General features: G+C 43.1%; 1 protein-coding gene across 2 annotated transcripts in view; it reads right to left on the reverse strand.

Annotated features, from left to right (window-relative positions):
- Window positions 1-19,494, reverse strand: part of LOC128702891 (probable G-protein coupled receptor Mth-like 1) — a 54,275-nt gene extending 34,781 nt beyond the window's left edge. For both annotated transcript variants that reach the window (XR_011394291.1, XM_053797385.2), the window contains exons 1-2: window positions 18,641-19,494; window positions 418-1,573 (exon numbers count right to left, since the gene is read on the reverse strand). Coding sequence is in view for 1 of the 2 variants with exons in the window: in XM_053797385.2 (XP_053653360.2) it covers window positions 418-1,573; window positions 18,641-19,138 (1,654 nt within the window). In the remaining variant the exon portion in view is untranslated. The remainder of the gene's footprint in view (window positions 1-417; window positions 1,574-18,640) is intronic.
- Window positions 19,495-19,937: the final 443 nt, after the last annotated feature.

The raw sequence follows: 19,937 nt of genomic DNA on the forward strand, positions 1-19,937 counted from the left end.
TAACAGAGCGGCTGAAAGAGGCCAATATATCTGAAATGCGTAGGGAGTCACTGGTCAAAGAAATAGCAAACATCGAACTTAAGCTAAAGGAATCTTATAGAAGTCAGGAATCGCAGGAAGAACTAAAAGCCATAAATGAAATCGAAAGAAGCCCAAAGTATTTCTTTTCTTATGCCAAATCAAAGTCGAGAACAACATCCAGTACTGGGCCCCTACACAGATGACAGCAAGGAAATGAGTGAGCTACTCAAGTCCCAATATGACGGGATACACACACATTATGAATTACCAATTTTTCTCGAATAAATTAATTTAAACATTAAAATAAAATAGATAATACGAATTCATATGTTTAAAGAATGTGAATTAATCTAACTAACAATTAAGCAAAAAAAATAGTTATGAAGAGAAACTTACCTAATATGACACAAGTCAAATCATTCAAGTGCCTATTGAAGATCCTTTGGCATAGGGTACAAGCATATGCTACCATAAGGGAGAGAACATGCCAGAGCTGGTACCATCCACCATTATTAAGAAGTTCTGGCACCTTGATGTAACATAAAACTGTCAGACACAGGAAAACCAACGAGATGATATGACACGCGGGTAACAATGTCACACGAATTTTGTCCCACTCTGAAAGCACACTCAGACATGCTAAACCACTGTCTTCTATCTTCCCCTTGCCATCGTGGAATGTATCAATGCAGTAGTCAGTAGAGGGTAAAATTCTTCCTGGATAAATAAGATGTCCCGTTTCGTCCAGAGTAAAATTAGTCACTTGAGTTTGAGGTACACAAAGTGGGAATCCAAACACTGTCTTGTATGGTTGCGTGATGTTGATGGGCGGTGTAAAAGTTGTATTATTATAATGAACACATCTGTGGAGGGAAGTGTCCATTATTTGTCCATAATTACAACACTTGCGGACACAAATGTTACCATCACAAATTCTGTGGTGACGTTCTTCCGGGTTACTGTAACACAAGTTGGCTGTGTATGTAAGAGATCCATCCAGATTCTCCCGTCCATCTACACAAAATTCAGGAGGAAATGTGTATTTTCGTTCGGCTGTGTCCTCAGATAACACCCAGGTGTGTATGACACCTGTTGGGAGGGCCACTAGGTGGGATACTTCAGAGCCCAGTAACAATGTTTTCATAGGATCCTCGGTGCAGTTGAGTGGGTTGTAGTGGTTTCTGATAACTGGCCACTGGACGCTGTCCTTGAAGGGCCCAGCAGACAGTGGAGGCAACAGTAGAGGTGGAGATGGTGTTATGCTACACACACCATCACTGAGAGCTTCACCAACGGGGCAGCAACGCGGTATAGAGGGAGGGGGGACACACGCCTTTAGTATCGATGCGAGATTCCCCTTCTCGTCCAAAGAATGGCTGACACAATAGTTGTTGATGCGCAAACCACTCAGATAACCAGCAGTGTCTGAGAGCACAATGTCTCCGCGAGTTCGAAGGTAAAACTGCCCTTCTGTAAACATCATTTCTCTATGGTCGTCCTTCATATTGCAGTCTAGATCTTGCACAATAACATTCAGCTCGGTAACTGATTTCTGCAAATACAAGAAAAAATATTAGACAAGATTTGCAGTATATTGTGTTTCGGCAGACATGATCTCAATAATAAGGTAAAGCATTAATGAAAAGACAGGAATAGTACAAGTAAATCAGGCTTCATTAACAAGCTATTAATGTTGCGCTAAATTATATATCCAATTGTTAAAGGGGTGGACTGGTAAGCCTACTGAATTGAGATCTCTGTCAGAAGACCAAATGTTCCAGTGGCGGGCCATCGCATGACTATGACCCGCGTCAGGAAACGCCTGTTCTGTTTCCTAGTGAGTTGCTTAATCTTAACCACACTACTCCGAGCTTTTGAAATACTGTAGCCTACTGAAAACAACTCGGTAAAAAGTCACAAAATAAAACACGTGTCTTATTCTTGCTAACTACTCGAGTTATGAACAGTTAAGTCAGAGTTATAATGATTCAAAATCGCTTAATGATTCTGAAACCACTTGTGTTAACCGTAGTTCTGTTGCACTGATAATCATGGTATCAAAAGCTCATACGCTCTAAACTCAAGTATAAAAGTCACGTCATGTCTCCCTGGCCTCTGCTTTTACATTGATATTGGTTGGGGGATTGATCTCAAAATAAGTACTTCACTTATTCCAATCTCCATTGTAATGAAGCCTGCTGTACAGGCGAAACAGTTTTGGCAAAACAATGCCCAAGTGTTGCATTTGTGAGTATTGTATTAATATAATATAAGTGGCTTTGGCATGCTGCTCTTACCTGTATTTTTTTGTACCTCTGTATGTATGCTAAAATTTCTAAATAAATAAATAAATAATAACAGAGTTGCACGAGAAATCTTGTTATTGTGTATCATGTGTGCAGTCAAGTTACTGGTCAAATCGAAGGTTCTAAATACAAATGAGCCAAATGCATGTCACCCACTGTGTCAGGTTAAAAAAAAAAAAAAAGTACCGTGAAAGGGGAAACCTAGGAACTTCAGAAGCCTCACGTGTATTTAAGATGTGAAGTTACTTCATCAGTATTTCCTAGACGCACCGTTCCCAGGAAGGGCCCCTCCACTTTGTGCGGTATCAGTAAGCGAAAGGTTCTTGATCTAAGTTACTGGAGCTACCTCGCCTTATTTGGGCGCTGTATAACTGCGGATTTAGAGTTTTACTATTATTTTCATGGTAGGGGTGTTAAAACCGTAGGAGTCATATAGCGCCTGGGGTGAACGGGAGGCAATAAGGTTCGATCCAAGGAAATATAGGTACAATTTTTTGGATCAACAGCCCCTCACCTGCATGAGGCGCCGTAAATACATAAATGACTTGTTCGACTGTGGGAGGGAGGGGGAGAGGAGCACCCGTTGCTCAGTGGTCAGTCTTCTCCTCACAACCGCAAGATTCCGAGCCATGTACATGAATAGACAAAGGACAAAAAGGCACAATACCATGACTGGAATACACAAATAACCCGCACATAGGAGAGAAGCTCACGACAACGTTTCGGTCCGGCTTGGACCGAAACGTTGTCGTGCAGTACCGTTTACAGCCCTATGGTGGGGACACGGTGAGTCCTCTTCAGGTCAAGTGGAGTACCGCTTACAGCCCTATGGCGGGGGCAGCCCTTCAACAAGGGCACGGTGACTATCAACTCCATTTGAGCCATTCCTGGCACTCAGGCTTCAGCCCGAGTGCCAGAACGACTCTGGAGTTACTGGAGGTGTTGAGACGTTTCGGTCTGACTTGGACCATTGACAAGTCACACTAACACAAAAGAGTGAGGGAGCCAGTATATTTGGGCAAAGGGGAGGGGACGGACGGGACGAAGAGAGGAAGAAATAGTAGTGGTGGTAATGTTAATACTAGCAGTAGAAGTAATAATAGTAGAAAGTAGTTTTGGGGGCACAAGAGAAACGGGAGTGAAGAGAAGCAATAGCAGTGGTAGTAGGAATAGTAGTAGAAATGGAGTGGTAGTAGTAGAAATGGGGTAAGTCTAAGAACAAGAAAAAAATAGGAGCACTGCAGGAGAGCTAAGGGCCCAAGAAAGGTAGGACCAAAAATACAGAAGGTAAGGAACTGAAGGACAGCACACGCTTAGGTAAAAGAAACGAAAGCAAATAAAAAATTAAAATAAAAAAGTAGGAGAGGAGAGGAGGTAGGGAGAGGAGGAGAAGAATGAATCAGGTAAAGTTTACAGTATTCTGAAGTTTGGAGCACTTGACAATATAATGAGAAAGGAAGACATCTACAAATCCAGGACTAAGATTCATACTAGGAAAGTTGTGTATACGGGATGTCTTAACAAAACGGCGACTGTGATCTCGAACATAACAGAAGAGCATTCCTGGTGTAGGCAAGCCTAACACTTTTTGTGTTCTTTAAGTGTTCTTTAAGCCAGTTTATTCAAAGTATTAAAGAGAACAAGAGGAGAATGAAATAGAGTAACACCAGAGGCATCTATTGCAGGAGAGGTACGAACTAGATTACTGCAGGAGGAGAGGTACGAACTAGATTACTGCAGGAGGAGAGGTACGAACTAGATTACTGCAGGAGGAGAGGTACGAACTAGATTACTGCAGGAGGAGAGGTACGAACTAGATTACAAAGGTGTTAGTCTGGCGAAAAGTAACCGGCAAGCATTAACGTACCATAACCAATAGTTGTATATTAATATAGCACCAAGCCTGCCTCCTGGAAAATTGGATGAAGTCTGCGATATAAAAAGTCGGTGATTTCACCGGATACCCATGTATTTGTAGATGAATGGCTCAGAGAAGCGACAAGTTGATAAATTAAGACGAATGTGCAACATATGGGTGTCTTTAAAGAAACGTTTCGCCACAGTGGCTTCATTAGCCCATACAAAGGGGAATGGTGAAGAACAGGAGTATGAGGTGATCAGTCCCTCAGCCTTGAGTCGATGTGATCAGTCCATCAATCGTTCCAAGATTGATGGATTGATTAAATGTTAAATCGTGCACTGTACGAGCAAATCAGGAGTTCCTATGGATTCAGAGAGGGGTGGGTGGGTTATGTGGGGTTGGAGGAGGCATGTCTGTTGTATCTGCTTCCTGATAATTGCCCCAATGGAAATCAAGGACCTCCAATGGAAATAAGTAACTTTGGTTTTTCTTAGGTTATCCTAGGTAATTTACACTGTAGATAATTATACTTAGGTACTTATGCCTAAAAACTTGCGCCTGCGGCCCAATCTCAGACCAGGTTTTCTAAATTTTAAATTAAATATAATACAAAGAAATACAAACACAAGAAAGTCAAATGTATACTGAACGCTAGTAAGATTTACCCTACATTTTGAAGAAGACTAACAATCCCGACAATGCAAAACTGTGTTTATCAAACTGTTTTCTAACCAGGTTTTAGAAACAAAACAAAGAAATATCCTTAGGCACACCACAGGGAGGAGTTATCTATCCCACATTATTTAATGTCCTGATTAATGCTCTCCTAAATACTATACCTGCTTTACCCAAACATAGCTATAAGCCATGCTGATGACATGATCCACACAAGACGTACGAAAATTTGCGTCATTCTTAATGAAGTTCAAGCAATTTATAATCGACAAGGCCTCGTCATATAGTCATCACTGAAGAAGATATTGACAAGCAAACGCCATTCCCCATTCATCTATTTGCATCGTAAAAAGATCAGCTGCCTTAAATCAGATATATCCTGGTGTAGACGTACGTGTGAAAAAATATTATTAGCAAATCACCTGCAGGAGACTTACCTGAAAGTAATTTGGTTGAGGTAAGTGGGACTTAAGTCACAGTAGGTCACTGAACCGCAACTCCCTCAACTGCCCACTACTTTCACAAAAAGCTAGACTTAACATTAAATTAATAATTACAATATTAAAACTAGCTACTCTGGTAATTAAGGTTATGTGGACTGTATAGGATTAGGCTTGCTGGGGACACAATATAATTATTATACATAATTATTAGTGTTTTTAAAAAAGAACTTTGTATACCACTTACCATTCAATTATTGCAGATGAATCACACCACATCTGCCTAATATCTAGAACCTACACTGGCCAGCTAGATCTAAATGAAAGGTGTACCATTGAGTGATGTCTGCACTTATTTTGCCATTCACACGTAATTCTGAGGTCCCGCAAATTTCCTGTCCCAATTCTTCTGCAGGAATGTGTCAGCAATTTCCAAATTACGAACTGAGGTCGATACACCCCATTAGGCCTCCGAGAACGCCCGATTACAATGCACAATTAAGACCAGTCTTCACACATTAAATTCAATATGGCGTCCCTCCTTGGCATCAGTCTCTGGCTCTTCCATACCCCCCTTCACTTCAATTTTTCAAAGGGTCAAATCAGCATCATATTTTATTACACGATTATTGTATTATTTATTTTATATTATTATTATCACACTGGCCGATTCCCTCTTGCCAAGACCCTTGCATTTACTTCTCTTACAACCCCATCTATAAATATATTAAACAACCACGGTGACATCACGCATCCTTGTCTAAGGCCTACTTTTACTGGGAAATAATTTCCCTCTTTCCTGCATACTCTAACTTGAGCCTCACTATCCTCATAAAAACTCTTCACTGCTTTCAGTAACCTACCTCCTACACCATACACCTGCAACATCTGCCACATTGCCCCCCTATCCACCCTGTCATACGTCTTTTCCAAATCCATAAATGCCACAAAGACCTCTTTAGCCTTATCTAAATACTGTTCACTTATATGTTTCACTGTAAACACCTGGTCCACACACCCCCTACCCTTCCTAAATTATTATTATAATCAAAAAGAAGCGCTAAGCCACAAGGGCTATACAGCGCTGCAGGGTAGGGAAGGAAGCGAGGGTATTGGATGGCAGAAGGGAGGAGGGATGATCAGTAGGTTACAGAAAACAGCGGGGCAGGGGATAGCACGGGGGTAGAGGATAGCAAGAGATTGAAGTAGAAAGGGCTGAAGGTATCAGAATTTGTGAAGTCAGTTGTTGTCAAAAAGTCAATGAGAGTCCGGATGAAAGGTGGGTCCATCAGCGAGAAGGGAAGGTAAAGAGAGAGCAGCGGAGCGAAGACGACGACGGAGGTAAATTCTGCGTGCTCATTGATAAAGTGGGCAGTCCAACAGAATGTGGCTGACTGATAATGGAGCTTGGCAATTCTCACAGAGAGGAGCAGGGCGCCTCTCCATGAGATATCCATGAGTAAGACGAGTATGGCCAATGCGAAGACGGGAGTAGTCTCCCAACCTCGACACTGGTGATAAGAAGACGGCCAGTAACCTATGCTTGGTTTAATAGATTGAAGTTTGTTGCCGAGCATAGTAGACCAACGTTGTTGCCAACGGGTGTGAAGGTGGGAAGATATTGCAGCAAAATAGTCTGTAAATGGAATACCTCTATATGAAACTGGAAGGTCATGTACTGCTGACCGCGCAGCAGTGTCTGCCTGTTCATTGCCCCGTACGTCAACATGACCAGGGACCCAACAAAAAACAAGATCTTTATGCTTGGTAAAGATGCGGCGTAGCCAAAGTTGGATACGGAGGACTAAGGGGTGAGGTGTATCAAATTTCTGTATAGCCTGTAAAGCACTAAGGGAGTCTGAGACAACCACAAATGATGACACAGGCATAGATGCAATACGGATAAGTGCTGCAAGGATGGCATATAATTCAGCAGTAAAAATACTAGCCGAAGATAGTAAATGCCCTCGTATGACGCTGTCCGGAAATACTGCTGCGAATCCTACGCCATCAGAAGACTTAGAGTCATCTGTGTGCACAGCAATGGCATGAGAATGAGAGTGAAAGTGGTCAAGAAAAAGAGAGCGGGAAGCGACCGTAGACAGTTGGGCTTTCGAGCAAGGGAGAGAGAAAGAACAGACTCGAAAAGCTGGAACTTCCCAGGGGGGTAGGGAAAAGTGAGATGCTACATGAACATAGAAAGGTGGTAATTGAAGAGAAGACAAGAGCGAATGAAGGCGAAGAGAGAAGGGACGAAGTAAACAGGGGCGGCGAACAAATAAAGAATGTCTACTAATATCAGTGACCATTCTATAAATGGAAGGATTGCGGAGATCATGAGAGTGTACATAGTAGCGAAGGCAATGGGCATCACGGCGATCGGATAAGGATGGAACGTTCGCTTCTGCACAGAGGCTCTCGACAGGGGAAGAGCGAAAAGCACCAAGGCATAAACGTAATCCTTGGTGATGAATGGGGTTAAAGCTAGAGAGAGTAGCAGGAGATGCTGCTGAATAGATCTGGTCACCATAATCAAGTTTCGATAAAATAAGGGTGGAATGTAGGCGAAGGAGGGTTCCACGATCAGCTCCCCATGAAAGATGAGCAAGGGTTTTAAGAAGGTTCAGCCGGCTGTGACAAGTTGCCTTCAGAGAGGTAATGTGAGGTTTCCAGGATAACCTACGATCAAAGAGGCCCAGAAACTTGACTGTATCACGTTCAGGGATACGGGAGCCATAGAGGTACAAAGGATGATCGGAGTTGACAGAGCATCTAGTGAAAGTAATTTGGTGGGTTTTAGTGCTGGAAAATTTAAACCCACGTGTGCTGGCCCAATTGGAAACACGGTCAACTGCATGCTGGAGAGAAACTCTAATGAGGTGACAGTTAGCGCCTGCACAGGCAATAGCGAAGTCATCAACATAGTGATGACCAAATATTTGATGGAAGACTAGAGGCCAAATCATTAATAGCAAAGAGAAAAAGTGTTGTGCTCAGAACACATCCCTGGGGGACACCTTCAGCTTGGATAAAGTCTGGGGAGAGCACATTATTAACCCGAACACGGAAATGCCTGTCAGTTAAAAAGTTCTTAAGGAAGGATGGTAGATTGCCTCGAAGGCCTAAGGAGTGGGCTTGGGCTAAAATATTATACCTCCAAGTTGTGTCATATGCATTCTCAAGGTCAAAAAATATGGCAATAACTAAGTGGTTATTCGCAAAGGCATGACGAACATACGTATCCAAGCGTAGTAAGAGGTCTATGGTAGAACGTCCCTTACGAAAGCCATATTGACGAGTGGAGAGACTGTTGTGTCTCTCTAAATACCACACTAAACGTCTATTTACTAGGCATTCCATCACTTTGCAAACTGCACTGGTAAGAGCAATGGGACGATAGTGGGAGGTTTCATGCCCCGTAGTGCCTGGTTTGCGGAAAGGGAGAACAATGGCAGATTTCCACAGCTGTGGAAGAACTCCTTGTGACCAAATAAGATTGTAAAGGCGTAATAGGACTACAAGGGCTGACTGATGTAAATGTTGTAGCATACGAATATGAATGTCGTCGGGCCCAGCTGCCGATGATCGGCAAGCTGACAGTGTTGCCTCCAGTTCTTGAAGTGTAAAAGGCACATTATACTGTTCTTCTCTGAGAGAAGAAAAGTCCAAGGGTGCTAACTCTCTGGCAGACTTTGAGGAAAGAAATGAGGGGCATAGATGGAGTTCCTGAGAAATACGGACCAGATGATTGCCAATTTCATTGGCAACATCTAGTGGGTTTGCTATTTCAACACCGGCAACCCGCAAAACAGGAGCCAGGTCAGGAGAATATTTACCACTCAGTTTTCGTACTTTTTTCCAGACTGCACTCATAGAGGAAGCAGAGGTGATGGCGGATTCATAATCTCGCCAGCAAGTGCGTTTAGCGTCACGGATGACACAGCGAGCGATCGCACGCTTCTGCTTAAAATCAAGAAGTCTCTCTGTGGTTCTACTGTACTGGTACCTGCCCCAAGCAGCGTGTTTCAAACGTACTGCACGAGCACAAGCAGGAGACCACCAAGGCACGCATTTCTGAGAATGCCTGCCCAAAGTTTGGGGTATAGAATGAGAAGCTGTGGTTAAAACGGAGGATGAGAAGAGGTGTAAAAGCTCATTGATGGAGGACGAAGAAGGAACCTCTCTAAAAACAGTTAGGTGTGAGTAAAGGTTCCAATTTGCCTGATCAAATTGCCAGCGTGGGATGCGAAGAGGTGGTGAATATGAAGGGGAAGTAAGAATGATTGGGAAATGATCGCTGTCATGTAAGTCTGGGAGAACAGACTAAGTGAAGTCTAATGCGGCGGAGGAAGAGCAGACAGAGATCGATGCAAGAGAGAGAGTGTGAGTCCGAGGATCAAAATGGGTGTGAGTACCTCTATTTAAAACATGGAGGGGGTGGGTGGCAAGAAAAGCCTGTAACTGAATGCCACGGGAATCACAGTGAGACCCCCCCCCAGAGGAAATGGTGGGCATTAAAATCACCAAGTAACAGAATCGGTGGCAGTAATGAAGAAACAAGAAAGGCAATATCCGGAATAGATAATGCCCAAGAAAGAGAGAGATATAAAGAACAGAGCGTATACCACCTATGCAAGTGGATACGGGCTGCTGTGTAATGCTGCAAAGTACAAACAAATAGCTGATGGTACGGAATATCAGTGCGTAGAAGAAGGGCACTTTCATTAAAGGTCCCATCAGGAAAAGGATCTGAAGAATACAATAAATTATAGCCTGAGATGGGAGAGATAACAGCAGAGTGTAATTTTGGTTCCTGTAAGCAAACACCAACAGGGGAAAACTGGGAGGGTAACACCTGAAGCTCACCTCGATTACCTGAGGCCACGTATATTCCACTGTAAATAGGCCATGATTGGCAATGATAAAGATACCTGAAATCCGCAGGTAAGGGTTCCTACGGACTAGAGGGGTTAGAAAAGTCCACATGCAGAGGCAGTGGAAAACGTTCAAGCAGTGAAGGAACGGTGCGCTGTGAAGAAAGGAGTTGCGCAGATGGAGCAGAGGAGAGAGAAGGAGCGGAGGGTGGATCAGTGTCCATTGATGGTTTGGTCTCTGCAATACATTCAGAGATTGCTTCAAGTGTTTCGGAATTCAGAGACGTTGTATGGGAGACAATATTGGAAATGGTAGGGGGAGGATGAGTAAAGATTGGAACTGTATTGGACTGTACCAAGGTAGGGGGAGGGGCGAAAGGGTGGAGGGAACTGGAGAAGCGTGGAAGGAGACAGAAGAGGCAGAAACCTGGGAGGTGGCAGAAGAGGCAGAAACCTGGGAGGTGGCAGAAGAGGAAGAAACTTGGGAGGGAACAGGGGAGGAAGGTACAGTACGAGGGGAGAACCAGGTACAGAGACAGGGAAGGTAAAATGAGGAGGTGGAAGATGGGTAGGAGGTGTTAACGGACCTTTTTTTGACTTTTGAGAAGTAGAGGGAAGATTGGGAGGTGTCATACGAGATCTCGTCGCTACTGAGGCTTGTGAGAGAGAACACGAAGAAGCGAGATCAGACTGAGGCGTTGAAGTAGGGAAGTCTGAGCCGAGGACAGCAAAAGAATTAGATACAGGAGTGACTATGGGAGAGGTAACCACAGAGGTGGGTGCAGAAGATGGGATACCAGAAGTGGGGGGACGTTTTGAAACATGGGAATAAGAAACACGAGGTAGTCTCCCTTGAAGGCGGAGATGAGAAACTGCCATGGCATAAGGGAGACCTTCTGCCTCTTTGAGGTAACAGATTTCCCGCTCGTTTAAGTAGACTTGACAATGGCGAGAGTACGAAGGGTGAGCCTCATGACAATTAAGGCAAGAGGGAGGTCGATTGCAAGACGTATTGGAATGGTCATGTGCACCACAGACTGGGCATTTGGCGACAGATCTGCAATATTTCGCTGGATGGCCAAATCACCAGCAATTTCTACACTGTTGCGGTGTAGGGATCACCTTTCGAACTTGTAACCTATGTCCTGCTACCTAAACTGAGGATGGGAGTTCACGGCTGTCAAAAGTTAAACGAGCCACATTGCTAGGGTATCGTCTCCGCCCGCGGGCAGGAAGAACATAAGTGTCTACCTTGAGGATTGGGAGATCTTGGAGTTCCAGCTGTTCAAGAATGTTAGTGCCACATGTCTGGAAATTTTGTTGAACTATGGTATGGGGCAGAATGACGGTACCACTACAAGAATTGAGGGAATGATGTTTTTCAATAGTGACAGGAACAGTATCGATATGGGAAAGACGAGAAAGCTCATGAGCCTGGGTAGCATTCTGTATGGTGATGATGTGTGTACTGCTCTTAAGAGCATGAAAATAAATATCTTTACCAACATGGCGTAGGAGTGCCTTGCCAATACTGTGGTCAGAAAGATAGGCAGTAGAGGAAGTCGGTCGTAAAGTGAAGAATTTAGTCCATTGTGCAGTCTGAAACTGAGTGTGGAAAGGTAGTGAAGGATGTGTCGATCTTTTCTGAGAAGAACGAGGTGGAGAAGTATCACCAGCAGGTAATTGTCGTTGGCGTTTAGGAGTGGGACCAGAGTTGGTCCGACGTGGAACGGGTCGGCGATTCGAAAATTGCCGCACAGTAGAGGGAGAGGCCGGAAGCATAGTCAGAGGAGAGCGAAGGTCACATAAATCAAAGGAGTCAGTCAAGGCCTCAGTACCTGAAGCGGGTGAGGAAACAGCACCGGCAAGAGGTACAGAGGCATGAGGTGTGTCCGAAGAGTGGTCCAAAGACGAGGCGGGGTCAGAACGGGGTGCGGTATCAAGAAGGGGCCCGAGGGTAGCAGGTTCATGGACTAGGGCTGCCATGGTTAGGTTACTTCTTTCTTTTTTTAAGAAAAAAAAAGAAAGAAAAGAAAATAAAAATAAAAAGAATAAAAAAGGGGGGACCGGGGAGGGATAGTTCCTAGGAGGAATGAAAGGGCCAGAAATCTCCCTCCACGCCCAAGAGGACCTCAGCACCGCAAGTAGCGCAGATGCAGCATGGAACCCGTGCCATACCCTACCCATCATGCCAGTAAACCGGCAATCTGGGATAGCAACCTCACATCTGCCAAGCTACCTCGGTGGACAAAAGAGAGGGCGGCCGGAAATCCGCCACAAAGCATACCTCCTTCAGCCACCACCCCTGGAATCTGAAAGGTGGCTTCCAGAGATACACCCGTCGCCCGAGAGACACCCAAAGCCACCCTCCGGGATACAGGAGAGGGATCGGGACATCCCCAGGCAATCCAGATTCCACGGCAAACTATGCCACCACCAAGAACCTCAACGGAATGGGATGGACCCCGGTACCCTATCCGCTACCTAGGAACTAGCATGCCTGTGGAAAAAAAAAAAACAAAAAAAAAGGAAGGGCAAAAGAGAGGGGTGGGGAGGAAGAGGAGGAAAGGAAAAAGGGGAGGATGGGATAGGGAACGGGGGATTGGGGGGTAATTAGGTTCAGTCTGAGGTAGGAGACCGACAGGTCTAATTCCTCAGACCAAGAGCCTCTTCACCATGCCAAGGAGCCCCCCTTGAAGAGGTACCTTTCCTAAAGCCTCCTTGTTCATCTGCTATCCTATTCTCCGTCTTACTCTCAATTCTTTCAATAATAACTCTACCATACACTTTACCAGGTATAATTTTTGCACTCTCTTTTGTCCCCTTTGCCTTTATACAAAGGAATTATGCATGCTCTCTGCCAATCCCTAGGTACCTTACCCTCTTCCATACATTTATTAAATAATTGCACCAACCACTCCAAAACTATATCCCCACCTGCTTTTAACATTTCCATCTTTATCCCATCAATCCCGGCTGCCTTACCCCCTTTCATTTTACCTACTGCCTCACGAACTTCCCTCACACTCACAACTGGCTCTTCCTCACTCCTACAAGATGTTATTCCTCCTTGCCCTATACACGAAATCACAGCTTCCCTATCTTCATCAACATTTAACAATTCCTCAAAATATTCCCTCCATCTTCCCAATATCTCTAACTCTCCTCTCCTATTTTTAACTGACAAATCCATTTGTTCTCTAGGCTTCCTTAACCTGTTAATCTCACTCCAAAACTTTTTCTTATTTTCAACAAAATTTGTTGATAACATCTCACCCACTCTCTCATTTGCTCTCTTTTTACATTGCTTCACCACTTTCTTAACATCTCTCTTTTTCTCCATATACTCTTCCCTCCTTGCATCACTTCTACTTGGTAAAAACTTCTCATATGCTAACTTTTTCTCCCTTACTACTCTCTTTACATCATCATTCCACCAATCGCTCCTCTCCCCTCCCGCACCCACTTTCCTGTAACCACAAACTTCTGCTGAACACTAACACTACATTTTTAAACCTACCCATACCTCTTCGACCCCATTGCCTATGCTCTCATTAGCCCATCTATCCTCCAATAGCTGTTTATATCTTACCCTAACTGCCTCCTCTTTTAGTTTATAAACCTTCACCTCTCTCTTCCCTGATGCTTCTATTCTCCTTGTATCCCATCTACCTTTTACTCTCAGTGTAGCTACAACTAGAAAGTTATCTGATATATCTGTGGCCCCTCTATAAACATGTACATCCTGAAGTCTACTCAACAGTCTTTTATCTACCAATACATAATCGAACAAACTACTGTCATTTCGCCCTACATCATATCTTGTATACTTATTTATCCTCTTTTTCTTAAAATATGTATTACCTATAACTAAACCCCTTTCTATACAAAGTTCAATCAAAGGGCTCCCATTATCATTTACACCTGGCACCCCAAACTTACCTACCACACCCTCACTAAAAGTTTCTCCTACTTTAGCATTCAGGTTCCCTACCACAATTACTGTCTCACTTGGTTCAAAGGCTCCTATACATTCACTTAACATCTCCCAAAATCTCTCTCTCCTCTGCATTCCTCTCTTCTCCAGGTGCATACACGCTTATTATGACCCACTTTTCGCATCCAACCTTTACTTTAATCCACATAATTCTTGAATTTACACATTCATATTCTCTTTTCTCCTTCCATAACTGATCCTTCAACATTACTGCTACCCCTTCCTTTGCTCTAACTCTCTCAGATACTCCAGATTTAATCCCATTTATTTCCCCCCACCGAAACTCCCCTACCCCCTTCAGCTTTGTTTCGCTTAGGGCCAGGACATCCAACTTCTTTTCATTCATAACATCAGCAATCATCTGTTTCTTGCCATCTGCACTACATCCACGCACATTCAAGCATCCCAGTTTTATAAAGTTTTTCTTCTCTTTTTTATTTATATGTTCTACATTTAGGAAATTATGAAACAAATTTCCACAGTAGTTGCAGTAACAGCCTGGTTGATCAGACCCTGCAATAAATCCACCATGAGGTCTGGTCTCAGACCGAGCCGCGAGGGTGTTGATCCCCGAAACCCTCTCCAGGTAAGTACCCTGCAATAAATCCACCATACCACAACTAAATAAAAATATGCAAATACAGGCTACATGCTCTCTGAACTGTTGCTGGTTAAAACTACAGTGCTTATGTATGAATAGTGAAAATGATGTACATAGCCTACATTAGATCCTTAATTGATTATGCTTCGCCCATGTTAATGTTAGGGAAAATTGTCTCCGGCCCTTAAATTATAATAAAAGAAGAAGCGCTAAACCACAAGGGTTGCCAGCCCTTAAAGCAAACATTAACAAACCGAAGCCCTAACAATTATTCTTGGCTGTCAAATCAGCAAGGGCTGCTTTGGGTGCCCCCGTGGCATGGTGACTAAGGCTGTCGCTTCACATGGCGAGTCTGGGTTCGATTCCCAGCGAGGGTAGAAAAATTGGGCGTTTCCTTACACCGGTTGTCTATGTTCCCCATCAGTAAAATATGTACGTCGGTGTTAGTCGACTAGTGTGGGTTGCATCCTGGGACAAAATGAAATAATTTGCCAGAAATTCAAATGTTTATTTCCTTATAAGCTTACAATGTGCGGTTTACATGTTATAAGATATTAATTACAAAGAAGGCCACAGTCTGGTTGATCAGGCTCTGATCCACCAGGAGGCCTGGTCACAGACCGGGCCACGGGGGCGTTGACCCCCGGAACTCTCTCCAGGTAAACTCCAGGTAGCATGCCTAAGTATTTCGGGCATAACAAGCAGCTTGCTATATAGTAGCATGTCAGTGATGTTAGCTAGGTCTGTATACCTTGTACATGTACTTGTAGAAATAAATTAAAAATTAACTAAAAAAAGCTTCTTAATATGAGGAAGGAGCTCTAATGTCAGTGATAGGATTGCTGAGATTAGTATTGTACTTGGTATTATAGTAGTGTGCATATTAATTGGGAGTGAGATGAAATACACTTATTTGGAAAATTAATGTTTATTTGTAAAATACATGGCAATAATATAACAGATAATTGATTTGATAAGAAATACTGCTTTTATAAAAAATGCTACATGCTTTGGCATAGAATCTACTATGTTGAACACAGTTTGCCAAGTTCTTTGTCGATATACCAGGTCTTAATAACAGCAGCAATTAGCTTCTTTACAGCAGAACAGTCCCATTTGCGATCCTGCGTTTGGTTATTGCCCTTAAATTCTCAATTGGGTTGGGGTCAGGAGATTTTCCAGGCCAATTTAGAATGTTTAGCCCACTCTCTTCGAAGAATGTCAGCATTTTTCTGGAATGAAATGTGGCATGGAGCAAGATCCTGCTGGAGAATGCTTTCTCCATCAGGTAAGTCTATCCACAATGGGAAGCAAATGAGTTGTCAAGATTGACTTGTATTTGTCACTGTTCATAGTTCTCTCAACAATAACAAGCCTTCCAGAGCCTTTAGCAGTAAATATACCCCATAACATCTTAGGTGGGTGTCTTGGTGCTTGTTGAATGTGTCCTTTCCGAAGAGGTTCGCCTCTGCTCCATTTCACCACCACCACTGATCTGTACCCATGTACTTCAAAATGCGCCTCGTCTGAAAATATAACTTAGTCTCCATTCATCTGTCGTCCATCCTTTATGATAGTGCCCACTGCAGGCATTTTCTCGTCACAGCGGCAGTCAATAATTGCTTCTTTACCGGCTTTCTGGTAATTCTGCCAACTTCAAGGCACCTTCATCAAACAGTTGGAGAATCAACATTTACACCAGCTGTAGTCAAATCTCTGCAAATCTTTGTGGTTCTCTTGGGATCCTTCACACAATTTCATATAACCTTGTCATTGTGAGTTGTCGTCTTGCATTTTCTTCCACATCTTCCTCGATGCAGTGCTCCACAATCACCAGTGTTTTCAACTTTCTTCAGAATCCGACCAACAGTTGACTTTGCTAGGCTCAAACGTTTGGCAATCTTGTCGGGGGGCAAGGGGGGGGGGGTTCGTGAGATACTGAAATAAGAAATACACACACTTTGTCTGGAGGAGTATAATTAAGTGTCTTGAGGAGAAGCCTGTAGGGTACCCCAGGAGCCTGCCTGTCTTGTCTATGTCTACCGAGTGGGCTAAGATGACAGAGCAGGGTCTCTGGCCTACAGCTCACGTGATGGGTTTTGTGACGTCATAGCTAGCAAGGTAGCCTTTCCATAAAGTAACTGGGTTTATCTAAGTACTTGTGTAGTAACACAAATACACAGTAACACTGACAATCTATCTGATACTCAAATCAGCATGTTTTCCAAGTTTTAATACTTGTACACTCCCTAGGTGTAACAATCCATCACGAATTTCAGAAGTAATATGAAGGGGAGAATTTGGCATAACCATATTCGCTCATAGGGCACGCTTGCTGGAATAGCCTTACAGAACAATAGCTGTTGTAGCACTGACAGTCGCTGGGTAACACCACAGCTGGTTGGTTGCAAACTCCTCTGAAAAGAAAAGAACCCAAACTACATTAATTAACCTGGAGACTAAGACTTAAGAGATAATCACAAAATTTACTCCTGAAAAATGAAGCATACATTATCACTACAAATATTGTCTAAACATGGATCTAAATGAACTGTGAAAACATGTGATTATTATTACACATCTGAAATCTCCACCCAAGAAACTCATCACTATTGTCAGCATAGTTGCTGATCCCCTGTATACATGTATATGTTATTTGAGTATCATAGTGCCATCCATACGTTTTACATACACGACCCCTTGCTAGGCTCAGTGACTAGCTTGTATGACATCACGCGATGCTGATGTGAGCGCTACGCTCCATTACAATACCATCCATTAGTTCTAAGTTACATATGTCTTTGCTACTGTATAGAATCAGCCCAGACCCACCTGCCTGTTTAGCCTATAGCATAGTATTGTGTGTCGAGACGACATACGTAACATGACCAAGCTGTCAGCATAGTTGCTGATCCCCTGTATATGTATATGTTATCTGAGTATCATATATAGTCCCATCCATACATTTTACATACACGACCCCTTGCTAGGCTCAGTGACTAGCTTGTATGACGTCACATGATGCCGATGTGAGCGCTACGCTCCCTGCCCTAGGCCTTAGTTCCCCTTAGTCCTTACAGGACAGGCAGTTTGGGCTCTCCCTTATCAGTCTGCAATATAAGCGTTAACACCCCAACGACTTGTGTAACTCCAACCATCACATCTCCATGAACCCTCTCAACATTGTCCCTTTCCTAAATCACTTGCACAGGAAACTTTTCGCTAAGAAATTTCTCATTTATGTTAATAATAATGTATTACAAATTACTGTACACACACTGATGTATGTAAACAGCTTACTGGTATGGTTGCAAGTGCTCTCGTTGTCACCTCTCTACATAAGAACTAACAATTTAGTTAGATATAAGAATTAACTGGGCGTCAACATTGCAAATTAAATTGCCATCCTAATGGTACTAAACTCATGACACTGAGCTTTATTATAAATACTCCAAATTCAGAAAAAATAGAATTAATGTACAATTTTTTTTATTTATATACAGGATTACTTATTAAAAATAAAGATGACAAATTAGCCAAAGAAAGCACCCTGAAGGAAAAGGAAGAATATAAGTGGTACATCCGTGTCTAGCATTAGGAATATTAGGAGACAAATAATGGAAGTGAATGTCTCAGCTATTCAGTTAACAGCCTGAGTAGAACACTCTTACTATAACAAGAACATAGATGGTCACACTAAATCTAAATATTTAGCAAAGTATGAGGGGGGGGGGAGGAGTTACGATTATCTCAAATGTGAAGTACGTATTAATCAACTATCTGCAATTACGTTTATTACAAGTTCATGCATATTTTTCCTGCAACCTAGCTAAAATGTAAATTACAAAGTGCTGTAAATAATCACCTTTACGAAGCGAACATTGTCTAATTGTGTGTCAATTAAGATAACATTCGGGAATGGTTGGCACTTTCCTTTCATCAGAACTTCCTGGGAACCACAGTGGCACTGGACCAGCTGGTCCGCACGCTGCTGTATCATCGTCTTGTTGCCCGAAGTCAGGGCTCCAGCTTCTGTCAATGCTGCTACGGTCCCCATAGTCACCATTTGTGTAGTGCTTGTGTTGCCATTCCTTCGTGGAGAACTTGTACTGACGTCTCCTTCAGGGGTAACTTTATCTAGAGCAGCAGGCATGTTTATCAGCTCTTGTGTCACGCTTTCACTGCTTATGTGGATTTCAGTCGGGGTGGGGTAGTAGGAGTCTGTGGTGGGGAGTGCAGAGTCTGTTGAAGACTCGCCTGCTGGCGGTAAAGCTGTCGAAGACGTGCCCACCTGTTCTAATGATTGAGAATTGTCCACTCCAACGATCACCAGCACTACCACTGCCACGCTAAGAGTCACCATCTTCGAAATTAGATTATAAATGTCTGTGTCCTCACCTCACGTCTAGAATTATGCCACTGCCACAAATCACCATTAAATATCAGTCAAAATGTAAGTACCATCCACTACGGAAAGTGAAAGACTCCAGTTCATAATTACAATACTTCCAGCTAACATTTTAGTCATATTGTGACGAACAACAGTTTCCCTTCAAGTCACACACAAAGCAACAAGTTAGTCCGCAATAGGGAAAAGTCCCTATGCGTAGAAAAATTTCTACGAGTTCACAATGGTGAATAGCCTATGTACTTATGCAATAGGACACACACACTACCACACTCTCCGGCGGCCAGAGTGTGACTGTAAGATACCTAAGCTCCAGTGGCTGGACAAACAAGTTCTCCCGGATGAGATGCCTTTTAGTGTTTTCTGACCTCTGAATACATTTATTTCCCTCACCTATAACAATCTTCCCACCCACAATACATGTTTTAGCCACTTTTACATAGTACCGACAGCCCAATGAATTATCTTACATCTCATGACATTCCGTATTAATTAAAACTATACAACACGGAGAAAAATTACTGTTATGCATCTGGCAGTAAGTTCCTGTCTTGTGACGTCATTTCATACCCGTTGTTTACTACAAAAATTAAATACATCGAATTGGACGGCCACTCTAATGTATCTACTTTCGTAGGTTAAACCAAACCTATATATTTAACACCTATTACGTAATTTTTTTTTGTTATAGGCCATTTGTATATGGAATCTCGTATACTCATGAGGATACGCAACGTCTGAGTGGGAAGTATAT

Source organism: Cherax quadricarinatus, chromosome 82, assembly GCF_038502225.1.
Source record: "Cherax quadricarinatus isolate ZL_2023a chromosome 82, ASM3850222v1, whole genome shotgun sequence".
NCBI classification, from domain to species: domain Eukaryota; kingdom Metazoa; phylum Arthropoda; class Malacostraca; order Decapoda; family Parastacidae; genus Cherax; species Cherax quadricarinatus.